Below are 16,077 nucleotides of genomic sequence, written 5' to 3'. Positions count from 1 at the left end.
GGGGCCAAATTTTGGCCCGCGGGCCGCCAGCTGTGGAACCTTTTACATGGTTTTGCCAGACGGTGGTTGTTGCTTAGTTATTAATATTTCAGGGATCAGCTATATCTCTTTCAACATTGATCTTTGAATAAGAGTTTGGTCAATCAATCTTAATCGATTTAGAAAATGGACTGATTAAATTAATACATTGACATTTAGCCGTTTTCTGACGGTCTTCATGAGTTATAATTCTCCAGGTCTCAGTAAAAAATAGGCTTGAATAAAAATATTTGTAATAGTGTGATATGCTTGAGCAGTGTTCTTCTGACATTAGGAAATTCAGGGCCTGTAGAAGTTGTAGTGCCTCTTGTCCCCCCCACCCCCCTCAGCAGTCTGTTTAGCCTCTCCCCGGAGGCTATGAGTGTGTCTCAGCAAGTGGCATTGGGGCCCTCTCCCATAGGACCACAAGAACAGCCATCTGCTGTTGACCTCAAGACTGCCCCTACCCCACGCTCTGCTCTTCCTCAAGGGACCTCCACCACAACTCACCTCTTCCAGTGAGCTCAGATTTCCTATGTCTCACACACACAGCGAGCCCCTCTCTCCCTCCCACAGTGGGCTTTCGCCACGGAGAACCATGATCATTGATTTACTTTCCTGTACCGGCCTAGGAAATTTTTACTTCTGAATGCCACATCAAAAGCTAAGAGTGGAAGCCTCTGGGTTGAAAGCAAACCCAGCCAGCGGGAACCTATTAGTAGTGCTTCAGATGCCCTAATTCACCCAGTCCCTCTGTGGAGAAGTTTGAAGAGAGAGGGAAATCGTCAGACATCTGTACTGGGATTGTCCTGGCTGACTGGGTCAGGAGTCTGTACTGGGATTGTCCTGGCTGACTGGGTCAGGAATCTGTACTGGGATTGTCCTGGCTGACTGGGAACAAGTGGAAGATGTACTGGGAGCTGTGGCTGAGCCAGTTGACAGCGACAGACCTGCAGCATATGCTGGTGGGGAACAAAGGTGGGAGAGCATCAGCTCTAGACAGGGCAGGGTCACACCTGACCTCTAGGCCAGTTTAATGTCCTTAGGCGAAGTCCTGATAGATTTACTATACTGCTGCCATGTAGTGTACTGTGTAGTTTGCTTGCTGAATGGAGCAATGCGTACTTTAGTAGTTCTGTGTTTAGAATGGAGCAATGCCTACTTTCGTAGTGGTGTGTGTTTAGAATGGAGCAATGCCTACTTTAGTAGTGCTGTGTGTTTAGAATGGAGCAATGTGTACTTTAGTAGTTCTGTGTGTTTAGAATGGAGCAATGTGTACTTTAGTAGTGCTGTGTGTTTAGAATGGAGCAATGCCTACTTTAGTAGTGCTGTGTGTTTAGAATGGAGCAATGCCTACTTTAGTAGTGCTGTGTGTTTAGAATGGAGCAATGTGTACTTTAGTAGTTCTGTGTGTTTAGAATGGAGCAATGTGTACTTTAGTAGTGCTGTGTGTTTAGAATGGAGCAATGCGTACTTTAGTAGTTCTGTGTGTTTAGAATGGAGCAATGCCTACTTTAGTAGTGCTGTGTGTTTAGAATGGAGCAATGTGTACTTTAGTAGTGCTGTGTGTTTAGAATGGAGCAATGTGTACTTTAGTAGTTCTGTGTGTTTAGAATGGAGCAATGTGTACTTTAGTAGTTCTGTGTGTTTAGAATGGAGCAATGCGTACTTTAGTAGTTCTGTGTGTTTAGAATGGAGCAATGCCTACTTTAGTAGTGCTGTGTGTTTAGAATGGAGCAATGTGTACTTTAGTAGTTCTGTGTGTTTTAGAATGGAGGAATGTGTACTTTAATAGTTCTGTGTGTTTAGAATGGAGCAATGTGTACTTTAGTAGTTCTGTGTGTTTTAGAATGGAGCAATGTGTACTTTAGTAGTTCTGTGTGTTTTAGAATGGAGCAATGCGTACTTTAGTAGTTCTGTGTGTTTTAGAATGGAGCAATGCGTACTTTAGTAGTTCTGTGTGTTTTAGAATGGAGCAATGTGTACTTTAGTAGTTCTGTGTGTTTAGAATGGAGCAATGCCTACTTTAGTAGTTATGTGTGTTTAGAATGGAGCAATGCCTACTTTAGTAGTTCTGTGTGTTTAGAATGGAGCAATGTGTACTTTAGTAGTTCTGTGTGTTTAGAATGGAGCAATGTGTACTTTAGTAGTTCTGTGTGTTTTAGAATGGAGCAATGTGTACTTTAGTAGTTCTGTGTGTTTAGAATGGAGCAATGTGTACTTTAGTAGTTCTGTGTGTTTTAGAATGGAGCAATGCGTACTTAGTAGTTCTGTGTGTTTTAGAATGGAGCAATGCGTACTTTAGTAGTTCTGTGTATTTAGAATGGAGCAATGTGTACTTTAGTAGTTCTGTGTGTTTTAGAATGGAGCAATGTGTATTTTAGTAGTTCTGTGTGTTTTAGAATGGAGCAATGCGTACTTTAGTAGTTCTTTGTTTCCTGTTTTACTCCCTATTTCACACGTGACACTCATTAGGCTGGATTTGGAGATCTGGGCCATTTGATCAACTTTTTGGTTCAGATGCAGGACTTCATAGTTGAGGTTAAGCTTTAATTCAACTCAGTCTTACACAGTGTATATCTTAAAGGGTAAGTTCACCAAAATGCCATATTGGTTTCCTTACCCTGTATGCAGTCTATCGACAAAAAATGACCGCGATCCATTTTCTGGTTTAGTTTAACGTTTTAGCATTTGTGGAGCAAATCCCATTCAAGCCATGGGACCAATAATAATATATTTTTTTGCGCATCATGTTCAAATCATCTATCAGTGACTTTGTTGAGCTTCACAATACATTTTAGATACTTTTGGACGATTTGGACGTGTGAAAAATGCTAATATTTGTCCAATGACTTGAATGGGATTTGTGCCACAAATGCTAAAACTTTAACATGTGGAAACCGTGCCAGAGAAACCAGACCAAAGCATGGATTGCTGTCGTACCTTGTCCATAAACTGCTGTGAACTATCCCTTTAACTTCTCAGACTCTATTGTTTTTGGGCAATTCCACTGTAACAGAGTGACACTGAGACTTTAAAATGTATGTCAAACAAAAACCAATGATGGCAATGAACAGCGCAGATGCCAAGTTTGGTAACAGAATGACGGTTTGCTGTTTGTGCCGTCATTCTGTTACCAAACTTTGCATCTGCACTGTTCTTCAAGTAAATGTTTATGTAACATTTTAAATGGAAATTAAGTAGTCCTTGTGCACAGAGTTGTATGGTTTGTTTAACTTTGCAAATATTGTTTTTTGTTTAAAATGTCAAAGTAAAACATTGGAGTCTTATCATGGAATTGCCCTTTTGTCTGTCTGTGTAGAACATCATAGTTACTAGGGTTGACACCCACCATATCATGACACCCACCATATCAGATTGTTTCTGTAGTTAGAAAAAGGTAAGATTGTCATTCCTGAAACATTATTTTGTTCATTTGATTTGATCTCTGAGAAATTCAGCTAAATTGGCCATTTTATAGAATTCAGATAATATTCAATAAATATAGTACCCAACATCAGATTTGGACCAACCTGCTTCCTACCAATGAGTAAGACATGAGGAATCGCCCCCAAAAATGGCCAAAAGCCACCCACGGAAGAAATAGGTAGGAAGATGTTTGGTACTATATTTATTGAATATTATCTGAATCCTAGATATTAAAATGGCCAATTTGGGTGCCATCAATTAGCTTAATTTCTCAGATCAAATTATATTTTAACACAATGTTTCATGAATGTTAATTGTATCCGTTACTAACTACAGAAACAATTCCAGAACAATCTGGGTGTCAGAATCCTCTTCCTTGTGCTTTTTGAGTTGGAACGACCCAGGAAGTGTAATTAGGAAGGGATGATGCCTTTCAGAAATGATATTTACTGTAACATTAGCTACTGACCACCACAGACTGATGCTGATAGTGCCAGTCATTTACTGTACGGTAGATGTATCACTTAAACTTTGGTCATTCCTTAGTTGTATAGGGGCAATTCCACGGTAACGGAGTGAAAGTAGTCTTTGTGCATACAGTTGTATAGTTTGCAAAGTTAAACAATCATTGGTTTTAGTTTGACATACATTTTATGGCAACTCTCGACTTCTTCTTCAATGCCTCTTTCATCCTCTACCTGTCCTTCACTGTCTTTAATTCACTCGTCTCCATAACAGTGGGCAAGTCCCACTCAGCAGCTGCCCAGACATGCTTCAGAGGTTGTTGGCAGCTGTTAAGGAGTGATTGAGGCTCAAGCATGTTGTGTGGGCGTGGTGACCCACCGACAGAGCTCCTCCCCACAGCTACTACACTCTTTACTCTTTACATACAGGCAGGGAAGAAGAAAGTAGTGACTTCCTGTAGGACCTAGTCCTCAGATTAGTGTGTTTGGAAAGTGAAGCGAAAACATTTTGAGCGTGGACATGCAGAGTATGTATTTGAGGACCCTTCAACCCAGCAGCAGTTTTGAGGGAGAGTGGGTTAGGCTGACAGGCCGGCCCTACACGGGGGTGACGGATGTGGACGGGCCTAGACTCTCGGGTAGCTACAACTTAGCTCTTTATGTTTATGTTGGTAGACTCCAGCTGCCTATTAATTGGACAGCTATTGATATTAAGCTAGCACTGGTAAATGGTAGCCTATTTCACAGTTGATTAGTGCAGATTGTTAAAGAAACAGAAACTGATTTTTGGGTGAAATAAAGAATTTAGGCAAAACATAGGTGGGCCATTGGAAAGGGATGCATGTTTGGGGTCCCTAAAAGGTATGTACGTGTTTTGTTAGGCATACCTGGGTCACTGTTTACTCATGTGGTTTATGTATTTTGAAGGTGAGATTTCAACAGATATTTTTAGGCAGCTGGACTTTCACTGAACCATTCACCAACCACTTTCTTTCTCTATCGCTCCCTTTCCCTCCCTCCAGAGGCCCTCCACCGGCCCTTCGGCCTGGACTCGGCAGCGTTGACGGAGGCGGTGCGCTGGAGCTCCAAGGAGAACTTGCTGGGTGCTGCCGAGAGCGACCCTAACCTCTTTGTTGCACTTTATGACTTTGTTGCCAGTGGCGACAACACACTGAGCATTACAAAAGGTATGTATTCTGAAAGATTTTTATCAATAGCTGCCGTCCCAATAGATAACCTGGTTTCATTTCCTCACCCTGCATCATCACAAACCACTCCTTTTCTAAAGATGATTCGCTTCGAGGTATAGGCCCCTACCTTCTGCAAGGGAGGTCAGTTCTTCAGGAGATTTCCTCCAAAATACGGTACCATGGTACCATCCAGTAAACTATATGTTTGTTTATTTCAATCCTTGTTCTACTTTCCCTTTTTATTTAATCCGTGTCCCTGTTTTCCCCAGCAGCAGTTTGCTGATCAAAGAGCTGTCTCCTGGGTAATGTGCTTAAAATCATAATATTTTGGAGAGTCAGACTTTTAATTAACAGATATAAAAGCATTAGCTAAAGATGGAGAAATATCTTAATAAGCCGATGCCTGCCTTCACCAGTCGCCCCATGGCTGCTGCCTGAGATGGAGCTAATGTTTAGACTGTGAGTCACTGCATGCGCAAGGGAGAGGCAGGCAGGCTTGCCCTCCCACACCCTTGTTTGGCTCTAATGCACTTTTATTGTGGAATCCTTTTAACTGTAATAATAACAGGTGCATAAACCCAGCAGGGTTTATCCACCTGCTGGGTGATCACAGAGAGTGACTTAGCGGCCCTGCCGCCCTTAATCGCTGTCTCAGATCAGTGCCATGCCTCAGAGCAGTATTGTCCACCGTGGGCCGCCTGACATTGTGTTTCCACCCGGAGCCAGCTCTCTGGCTCCCCACGGTGTGTCGCAGAGGAAACTGTCTAGTGTGACTGGTTAGGACGGCCCAATGTTTTTCTGCCTCCCCGGCTGTCCAGTGTCAATAAAGCCTGTAGCTACAGCCCCCGTGGCACCGGAGGGTATTGAGTCTGCAGAGCAAGTAGGAGGGTGAGAGAGAAAAGAGAGGGTAAGTTGCAGAAAGCTTGGCGGCGCCCCCGGTCCCCTCTCCGGGCCATGTCTTGTCGCTGCCATAACAGCTCACTGTCATTATCCTCTCAATGGGAGCAGCTTTGAAGGGCTGCAGGGAGCTGCCGGGCAGCCAGGGTGTGTTTCAGCTCCACAGACACACAGCTCCTCTATAGTACTGCATTCTCTGTCTCTATTTAAGAGGCACTCCCTCCCGTCTCCACCGTTGACCTTATAGGACGCAAACAAAGTAGCAGACCAAGTCACTACATGCGTAGCCCAGCCCTACCTTTTGGGACTGTATTAAATGAAGCATCAATGGGGGCTATTTAAACCCTATGAAGAAACCAAAAGCTTCAAGGGGTGCTAATGTCCTAAAGTGGCTCTAAATGTTTAAAGATGATGTCCTTCTACCTGACTCTGTTTCCCTGTCCCTCTCTGCCCAGGTGAGAAGCTGAGGGTGCTAGGCTACAACCAGAATGGGGAGTGGAGCGAGGTGCGCTCCAAGAACGGCCAGGGCTGGGTGCCAAGCAACTACATCACGCCCGTCAACAGCCTGGAGAAGCACAGCTGGTACCACGGGCCCGTTTCGCGCAGCGCTGCAGAATACCTGCTAAGCAGCCTCATCAACGGCAGCTTCCTGGTCCGCGAGAGCGAGAGCAGCCCAGGACAGCTGTCGATCTCCCTGCGCTACGAGGGGCGTGTCTACCACTACCGCATCAACACCGCCTCAGATGGCAAGGTAGCTGGTGTCTGGGGCCTACAGATGGGCTGTCTTGTCTCTCTTCCTTTTCTTCACTTTTGTTGTGAAACTACTCTACCCCTGCTAATGTTCCTGCTCTGTCTCTGTTGGCCATCTCTTGTTTCTCCCCACGGTGCTGACCCCTGTGTGTCCCTGTCTGTCTTTCTGTCCCAAGGTTTACGTCACAGCAGAGAGCCGCTTCAGCACCCTGGCCGAACTGGTCCACCACCACTCCACCGTGGCCGACGGCCTGGTCACCACGCTCCACTACCCGGCACCCAAGTGCAACAAGCCCACCGTCTACGGTGTGTCACCCATCCACGACAAGTGGGAGATGGAGCGCACCGACATCACCATGAAGCACAAGCTGGGAGGGGGGCAGTACGGAGAGGTGTACGTGGGAGTCTGGAAGAAATACAACCTCACCGTCGCAGTCAAAACACTCAAGGTTGGTCTCTTCTATAAAGATTGGTGGTCGCATGTAAAAGCTCCATCTTTTGTGTGTCTATTTTGTGAAATCTTCTATGGGATCATGTAATTGGAATGGGATGTGGTATTTAGTGGTTGATGGTCACCGCCTGCTGGTGAAATGTGGTATTACATCAACATGAAACTCAATGGGGGCAACGACTACTGTTGGAGATATGTTTATTCACAGTTTAACTTGTTCTGCTCACCTTGGTATCCTGATATTAAGATATTGAATAAATCCAGTGAATATTGACCTTTCTGATTGTTTGTCTTCCAGGAGGACACTATGGAGGTGGAGGAATTCCTGAAAGAGGCAGCAGTCATGAAGGAGGTGAAACATCCCAACCTGGTGCAGCTGCTAGGTCAGTGCTGCTCACAGTACAGCTCCACTTACTAACAGCACATGGGATTTCTACCGGCTGTTTGTAGACTCGAGGGGTAGTTACGTCTAACCTCTGTTGGCTTGTCTCTGTCCAGGTGTGTGTACGTTGGAGCCTCCCTTCTACATCGTGACAGAGTACATGCCCCACGGCAACCTGCTGGACTACCTGAGGGAGTGTGACCGGGAGGAGGTGAATGCTGTGGTGCTGCTCTACATGGCCACGCAGATCTCCTCCGCCATGGAGTACCTGGAGAAGAAGAACTTCATCCACCGGGACCTGGCGGCCAGGAACTGTCTGGTGGGGGAGAACAGCGTGGTGAAGGTGGCTGACTTTGGGCTGAGCAGGCTGATGACGGGGGACACGTACACGGCCCACGCCGGAGCCAAGTTCCCCATCAAGTGGACCGCCCCCGAGAGCCTGGCCTACAACACCTTTTCTATCAAGTCTGATGTGTGGGGTGAGTCAGAACCAGGTTTTCAGTCATCACGTGTACTAAATCAGTAAACATTAGTGTGTGCGTGTTCCTCATCCTATGATGGTCTCTCGTCCTTCAGCTTTCGGTGTGCTGCTGTGGGAGATAGCGACGTACGGTATGTCTCCGTACCCAGGGATCGACCTGTCTCAGGTATACGATCTGCTGGAGAAGGGCTACCGCATGGAGCAGCCAGAGGGCTGTCCGCCCAAGGTCCACGAGCTGATGAGAGCCTGTGAGTATGGGCACCACACTCAGTACACACACAGTCCCTCGCACTATCATCCATTCACCTATGTCTTGCATAGAAGCTCTATAACATAAATTGTCATTGGAGTAAAAAATAACATGAACTTTGTTTTGGTGTGATATCAGGCTGGCAATGGAGCCCGTTGGACCGACCCTCGTTTGCAGAAACCCACCAGGCTTTTGAGACAATGTTCCACGATTCCAGCATCTCCGAAGGTACTTGTACGACACACAGTCACATTACTACCCTCATGGCTTAAACACGGTCGGATACACTTCCCTCTCTTGGAGGCATTTCGTTCTGCTGCCTGACTATTCAGTCAGTTTTGGCACTAAAGCGGATGCATTTGTGGACATTAGAGATAATGTCCATTAATGATGCGTAAACATCTCTGTAGGGCCTTTTCAGAGTGGTACAGCATGCCTGGTGCCTCAGGGAGAGACGGAGGATGATATTTGAGTGAGGATGAGGAAAGGGCAGGCTGAACTGAGGTGAGGGGAGTACAGGGAGAACAAAGGCCTTTCAGAGAACCATTATATACTCAGCATTGATTTATTCCAGTTAATGCAGTACTACTATTTCTAGCAAAGGATTCAATGTGTATAACGGTCTAATGTAAATGTCCACTTAATTAAGCCTTCCTTTCCTGTTGCTCCCTCTCTCTCTGTAGAGGTAGCAGAGGAGCTGTGTAAGACTGCCTCCTCTGGCCACGGCCCGTCACCACACTCCTTCAACCACGACATGCCCCTGCTGCCCTCCAAGTCGCGCACGCTCAAGAAGCATACGGAGAACAAGGAGAACATCGAGGGGGGTCTGGATTGCAGGCAGGAGACACACACAGCCAGCACCCACAGCCCCTCAGGTACCTGCCTTGCCCGCCGCCACGCCTGTAGACTGAGGACAAGGGCTGCTGTCACAGGAACACCTCACCCAATAGCCACCATAGGTGGTGGTGTCATTACACAATCACAACAGAGAAAGGGTTTGGATTAAAGGCATTCTCAATCCTCTCCATCTTCCTCCCTTACATGATTAGACAAGGCTGGGTAAATAGGTCTGTTTGTATGCGTCTGCGTTCATGTCTGCGTTCATGTCATCTTTTTTATTAACATGATGATTGAGGATGTTGAGTTCTGATCCTCCTGTCTATCTGTTGCATCTTCCCCACACAACTCTACAGAGCACTAAGAATGACTGCATATGTACCAATACCTCAATTAAAAGTACATCATATTTTGTGTGGTTTTTGCCATGTTGACTCATGTTTTATTGCATGTTTTCTTGTGTAAAAACCAAAGGCGATTTATGTTCCTGTCAACCCTTATACTCTCACTCATTTCTCACACCATTTAATCCCTTCCATGATACTTCTCCACTATGATTGATCACACTATAGCGAACGCAGCGTAACAACATAAGTCAGGGATGATGAAGCCAGAGTGGTGGTGGCTTCCTACCGTCCTGACTCCGGCTGGTGCCTTGCTCACTCTGGCACTCATCTATTACACACACAGAGCCGCTTCACATCCCTAGTACAAGGTGTCACCACAAAGTAATTGAAACAGGAATGGCTCTGGAGAGGGAGGATATGCCTGTAGTCAAAGCAAATTGTCAGCCAGCCTGTGAGATTCACTGCTTTTGGGCTATTCCAGATTGATGTTGAATAAATGGTGTAATGAGTGTTGATAAGAGACTGCAGCCCTGGTACCGGTTTAACTCTGTTCTCTGCAGGTCTGGTACCGGTTTAACTCTGTTCTCTGCAGGTCTGGTACCTGTTTAACTCTCTGTTCTCTGCAGGTCTGGTACCTGTTTAACTCTCTGTTCTCTGCAGGTCTGGTACCTGTTTAACTCTCTGTTCTCTGCAGGTCTGGTACCTGTTTAACTCTCTGTTCTCTGCAGGTCTGGTACCTGTTTAACTCTCTGTTCTCTGCAGGTCTGGTACCTGTTTAACTCTCTGTTCTCTGCAGGTCTGGTACCTGTTTAACTCTCTGTTCTCTGCAGGTCTGGTACCTGTTTAACTCTGTTCTCTGCAGGTCTGGTACCTGTTTAACTCTCTTTTCTCTGCAGGTCTGGTACCTGTTTAACTCTCTGTTCTCTGCAGGTCTGGTACCTGTTTAACTCTCTTTTCTCTGCAGGTCTGGTACCTGTTTAACTCTCTGTTCTCTGCAGGTCTGGTACCTGTTTAACTCTCTGTTCTCTGCAGGTCTGGTACCTGTTTAACTCTCTGTTCTCTGCAGGTCTGGTACCTGTTTAACTCTCTGTTCTCTGCAGGTCTGGTACCGGTTTAAACTCTCTGTTCTCTGCAGGTCTGGTACCGGTTTAACTCTCTGTTCTCTGCAGGTCTGGTACCTGTTTAACTCTCTGTTCTCTGCAGGTCTGGTACCTGTTTAACTCTCTGTTCTCTGCAGGTCTGGTACCTGTTTAACTCTCTGTTCTCTGCAGGTCTGGTACCTGTTTAACTCTCTGTTCTCTGCAGGTCTGGTACCTGTTTAACTCTCTGTTCTCTGCAGGTCTGGTACCTGTTTAACTCTCTGTTCTCTGCAGGTCTGGTACCTGTTTAACTCTCTGTTCTCTGCAGGTCTGGTACCTGTTTAACTCTCTGTTCTCTGCAGGTCTGGTACCTGTTTAACTCTCTGTTCTCTGCAGGTCTGGTACCTGTTTAACTCTCTGTTCTCTGCAGGTCTGGTACCTGTTTAACTCTCTGTTCTCTGCAGGTCTGGTACCTGTTTAACTCTCTGTTCTCTGCAGGTCTGGTACCTGTTTAACTCTCTGTTCTCTGCAGGTCTGGTACCTGTTTAACTCTCTGTTCTCTGCAGGTCTGGTACCTGTTTAACTCTCTGTTCTCTGCAGGTCTGGTACCTGTTTAACTCTCTGTTCTCTGCAGGTCTGGTACCTGTTTAACTCTCTGTTCTCTGCAGGTCTGGTACCTGTTTAACTCTCTGTTCTCTGCAGGTCTGGTACCTGTTTAACTCTCTGTTCTCTGCAGGTCTGGTACCTGTTTAACTCTCTGTTCTCTGCAGGTCTGGTACCTGTTTAACTCTCTGTTCTCTGCAGGTCTGGTACCTGTTTAACTCTCTGTTCTCTGCAGGTCTGGTACCTGTTTAACTCTCTGTTCTCTGCAGGTCTGGTACCTGTTTAACTCTCTTTTCTCTGCAGGTCTGGTACCTGTTTAACTCTCTTTTCTCTGCAGGTCTGGTACCTGTTTAACTCTCTTTTCTCTGCAGGTCTGGTACCTGTTTAACTCTCTGTTCTCTGCAGGTCTGGTACCTGTTTAACTCTCTGTTCTCTGCAGGTCTGGTACCTGTTTAACTCTCTGTTCTCTGCAGGTCTGGTACCTGTTTAACTCTCTGTTCTCTGCAGGTCTGGTACCTGTTTAACTCTCTGTTCTCTGCAGGTCTGGTACCTGTTTGACTCCCTGTCCTCTGTTCTCTGCAGGTCTGGCAGCCACTCTGCTGGCAGGGGATGGCCGGTCAGGGAGCTCTCCTGCTCTGCCTCGGAAACAGAGGGACAAATCCCCCAGCAGCCTCTTGGAGGACTCCCAGGAGACCACGTTCACACGGGACCGCAAGGCTGGCTTCTTCAGTTCTTTCATGAAGAAGAAGTCTTCCTCCAACTCTCCCTCCTCCCAGCTGCAGCAGAGCCTGCCTACACCGCCCAAGAGGAGCAGCTCGTTCAGGGAGATGGAGACCCAGCCTCACAAGAAGTATGAGCCCACGACTGGCTTCAGCGCACCTCCTCCCCCCCTTCCCCAGGCAGATGGCCTGGGCTTTTCACCGTCCCACGGAGAGGGGAACCACATCCAGTCACGCTGCTGTGGAGCCACTTTTGGACAAAAGGCCTCTGCCAACCACACCTCTGGGGCCCCGCCCTCACAGGTGGGCAGTAGTAGCAGCAGCAGCTGGGCAGGCCTGGCAGGCTTCTTCACCCCCCGCCTCATCAAAAAGACCTTAGGGCTACGGACTGGCAAGTCTACTGGGACCGAGGAGGGGAATGGGGGAACCAAGCCCTTCCCCAGGTCTAATTCCACCTCCTCCATGTCTGCAGGGCTGCCTGACCTGGAGAGGATGGCTCTGACTTTACCCAGGAACCGCAGTAAGCCTCCTCTAGAGCGCACTGCCTCCACCACCTCGCAGCCTGAGAACGGGGCAGCACACACCTCTGAGACCCTTCTCCGTAAGATGGATGAGGGCACAGCTCAGATCAGGGACCGGCCTAAAGCCAAGCTGCTTCCCCGAGTGGTGGGGGGGAGCTCTGGGGTGGTGAGAGCTCCTGGCGTTGGGAGTGAGGCAGATTCATATTGTCCCTCGGGGACCCTACGGGGTAGGGAGGTTCAGGAGGCAGGAGGACAGGACCGTCAGGGATGGTCGTCCCCCTCCAAAACAGTGGGATCGGGCCTGTCAGCGGCTCCACACAACCACAAGGTTCCAGTGCTGATCTCGCCCACACTCAAGCATGGCTCGGCCGATGTGCACCTGGTGGGGATGGACTCTCAGGGGAATCGCTTCAAACTACTATCAGAGCATCAGGCGGACCGGGACCGACCACGGCTGGTCAAGCCTAAATGTGCCCCACCTCCCCCTCCCACTCTGCGCCTCCTTGGACACTCCTACAGCGGGGATGGAGAGGAGCAGGTCGGGGTGGCTGTGGAGGTCAATGGTGATGGGGTGAAAAGGCCGGGAAGAGTAAGGGAAGTTGGAACAGGGAGACCGTCAGTGCCGCCACCACAAGTGCCTCCACCTCCTTCAGCCTCCTCTTCCTCTGCCAACAACACTACCCCTACTAAGATGGCTAACGGTGCCACCAGCACTGGCTCATCCACAGTCCCCTCTGGTGGCTCTAAGCTTCTGCGTCGGACTCGGCAGCAGGCAGAGAGGGTTCAACCGGAGAAGATCAGTAAGGAGGCTCTGCTGGAGTGTGCTGAGTGCCTGAGAGGTGCCCTCCACAGCAGCCCTGAGCCCTCCTCCAGCAGCCAGGTCCTAGACGCTGCTCATCAGCTGCTAGACTACTGCTCAGGCTACGTGGACTGCATCCCACAGATGCGGAACAAGTTTGCCTTCCGGGAGGCCGTGGGCAAATTAGAGCTCAGTTTGCAGGAGCTGCGGGCATCGTCCTCCTCTGGAAGCGGAGGAGCATTCAGTGGCCCAGGGGCTAGCCCTGCTCTGGACAACTTGCACACCTGCATCAAGGAAATTAGTGATGTGGTTCAGAGGTAGCCACCGGACCCTTTCAAACATTTCCTTTTGTATTCCCTTTGTTGGTTCTATTAACATTTTGGGGACAGAGAACAATCTCAGAAGTACCTCAGAAAATCACTACAAATTGTTTCTTGTTGTTTACAGTTGACTCTTTCTCAAAAATGCCAGTGGAAAACACTGTTCTATTCTTTGAACATAAACATGGTCGATACCAAACTAGAAAAGTAATTGTTTTGCCCCATATTTCAACTTTTCCTTTTAAGGCCTTTCTTTTAACTGGATGTGGAGTATATCAGCAATGTTTTCAGTCCTAGAGTTGATAAAGAACAAAGTCAGTTTGAGAATTTGTCATTTAGTAACTCAGCCAAGAAACAAAGTGGAGAATCATGAATTCATTCTCCTGGCAACAATGAAAGAGTCCCTGTGACAGGATGTCACTGTTCAAAACTATTGTCACCTGGGACATCGACGAGTGTTCCACTTAATCAGGTCTACTTTCTCTGTTATTTGGTTTGATTATTTCAGTAAAATTTCCATTCAATGTCACAACATTTGAATAGAAAATGTATGCATTTCAATATTGATGTCCAAATTCCCTTGCACATGACCTAGCTATATGTTTGGAGCCTATGAGAAGAGTGAAGAGAGTGCAGGGTAGCACATGAGCAGGTGGTTTGGGACAGTGTTTCTAAGTGTCCTTGGACAGTGCTGAATTCCCTGTGGCCCTTTCCCTCAGTGCCTATAGTTTCTTAAATTATTGAAAATCTACAAATACAGCTACTCCTTGACAAAATACTGATCTCATCACAAACTTCAGTATGTCTCTAGCACATCAGTGATTTATTTGTACATTATTTGGTTCTAACTTTGGAATGGCTTTATGTATGAACTTGAATTTTAAATTATTGTTTTTTTTATTAAAAGCAGACCTATTTTAAAAATGTTATGTAAATATTTGCTTAATTTCATATCCAGGAAAAAGTGAGGTCACATTTGCTTAGATAAGTGTTTGACTCTAAAAAGAAACCGTAGTAGGAAGTTTATCACAGGACTGAGGCCCACCCCTCCCTCCACAACCCCATCTGAACATCTGCAAAATGAATGTTATGTATTGTTATCTTCCTTTTTTGAGAAGATGCCATGTTTAATTGTTCTCTGGTCATCATTTCAATACCAACATCAGTCAATGCTTATGGTCAATTTACAAAACTGAATCTTAAAGCACGTTTTCTGTTTTGATATCCCTTAGTAGATGTCATCTCTACACAAACATTTCCATATCAGGTTGCTGGATGTAATTTCATCCTGTTTGTTCTATTGTGCACAAATAACAAGTCTCACCCGTGCCTGCAATCATTTTTCAATAATAATTTGGCTAATGAATCAAGCAATCAAAACTAAAAAAGCTTGCTTATAACAGAGTGCTCCTCAACTGTTTGAAAATTCCCCTACTCGAGATGTTGGAACCCTAAGTGTATCAAAAGGGATCATCGCGCTCTCCCAGAAGCTTGGCTGGTGTGTAAAACCCACAAATTCAGGCAAACAAAAGGTGTAATGGGTCCGCACTCAAAAAAGATGTCCCATAAAGCCTACTTCATTTTTCCGTTCCTTCACTCTTCCCTGCATCAGGCACAGCGCACAGACGCCTCGGCCCTGCAGCCCTCCTCAGTGTGCAAGACCCATTATAGCTTCTGTTTGTCGGAACCCTAAGTGTACACTGGATAAAGCCTGTGATGTAGTAGACATTGATTGCATTTCATCTTAGTATAAACTCTAGTCGTGCCCAATATATTTTCACATTTCATTCCATTGTGGTACACTACCTATCTCATCCAGCAGATGAGCTTCAGTGTGCCTCTGGTCATTCAAAGGGCCTCTTGACTAATAGCATGAAATAGTTTATTTTCACTGGGAGGTTCACTTATTATTATTATTATTATTATAATAATTAGTATTTTTTTGACACTGGATACAGCAATGTTTTTCCTATGGTTCTTGGTGCCTTTTGTGAAAGATATTTTATGTATAGTGCACTACTCAGTCAAGAAACGGATATACAGCAATGTGTAATTCCAAATATCTTGTGCTTTTGTTTTCAGATGACAGATTTTGCAATGAGATTGTGGCCAAGTATAAATATCACTACAACGTGCATTTCTATTACTAGGAGTAAACATTTTGTTTTTTAATTTAAAACTCACATTTAATAGTATATTACTGTGAAGTGCTCCCCATCAGTGTTAAACTTGATATAAATAAAATGTTGGAACAATTCTAAGGTCCTTTTTATCTTTTTGATTTGTCAAAATGTTGAAGATTTATCCAGAGAGCAAGTATTATTTTTATTAATAGCATACATGTCATTGACCTGTTGGATCAGAGACTGATAATGACTGATGCATTTACTACTCTTCAGGTCAGTATTGAAAGTACTTTACTGTAAATAGAATACAATTGGTGGGAGGAATATAATGATAGCCCAGGGGCAGTTAGGGGCTGGATCATTTTCTGGCATGTGACTCAAATCCTTCTCAATTTAGGGCACATCCTGAGCACT

The 16,077-nt window shown here is 46.1% G+C and overlaps 1 protein-coding gene across 5 annotated transcripts in view; it reads left to right on the top strand.

Annotated features, from left to right (window-relative positions):
- Positions 1-15,792, top strand: part of LOC115158396 (tyrosine-protein kinase ABL2) — a 39,676-nt gene extending 23,884 nt beyond the window's left edge. For 2 of the 5 annotated variants that reach the window (XM_029707278.1, XM_029707277.1), the window contains 9 exons: positions 4,934-5,098; positions 6,454-6,749; positions 6,925-7,197; positions 7,498-7,582; positions 7,698-8,060; positions 8,158-8,310; positions 8,451-8,540; positions 8,996-9,187; positions 11,761-15,792. In XM_029707278.1, the coding sequence (XP_029563138.1) occupies positions 4,934-5,098; positions 6,454-6,749; positions 6,925-7,197; positions 7,498-7,582; positions 7,698-8,060; positions 8,158-8,310; positions 8,451-8,540; positions 8,996-9,187; positions 11,761-13,538 (3,395 nt within the window). In that variant the 3' untranslated portion in view covers positions 13,539-15,792. Of the gene's footprint in view, positions 1-33; positions 997-3,722; positions 4,550-4,933; positions 5,099-6,453; positions 6,750-6,924; positions 7,198-7,497; positions 7,583-7,697; positions 8,061-8,157; positions 8,311-8,450; positions 8,541-8,722; positions 8,817-8,995; positions 9,188-11,760 lie in introns of those variants that run through there. The other 3 variants (XM_029707280.1, XM_029707279.1, XM_029707282.1) reach the window with 3 other exon arrangements.
- Positions 15,793-16,077: the final 285 nt, after the last annotated feature.

This window comes from Salmo trutta, chromosome 22, assembly GCF_901001165.1.
Source record: "Salmo trutta chromosome 22, fSalTru1.1, whole genome shotgun sequence".
Lineage (NCBI taxonomy): Eukaryota > Metazoa > Chordata > Actinopteri > Salmoniformes > Salmonidae > Salmo > Salmo trutta.
The sequence above is the reverse complement of the archived record's forward strand: the minus strand, read 5'-3'. Positions and strand labels throughout refer to the sequence as shown.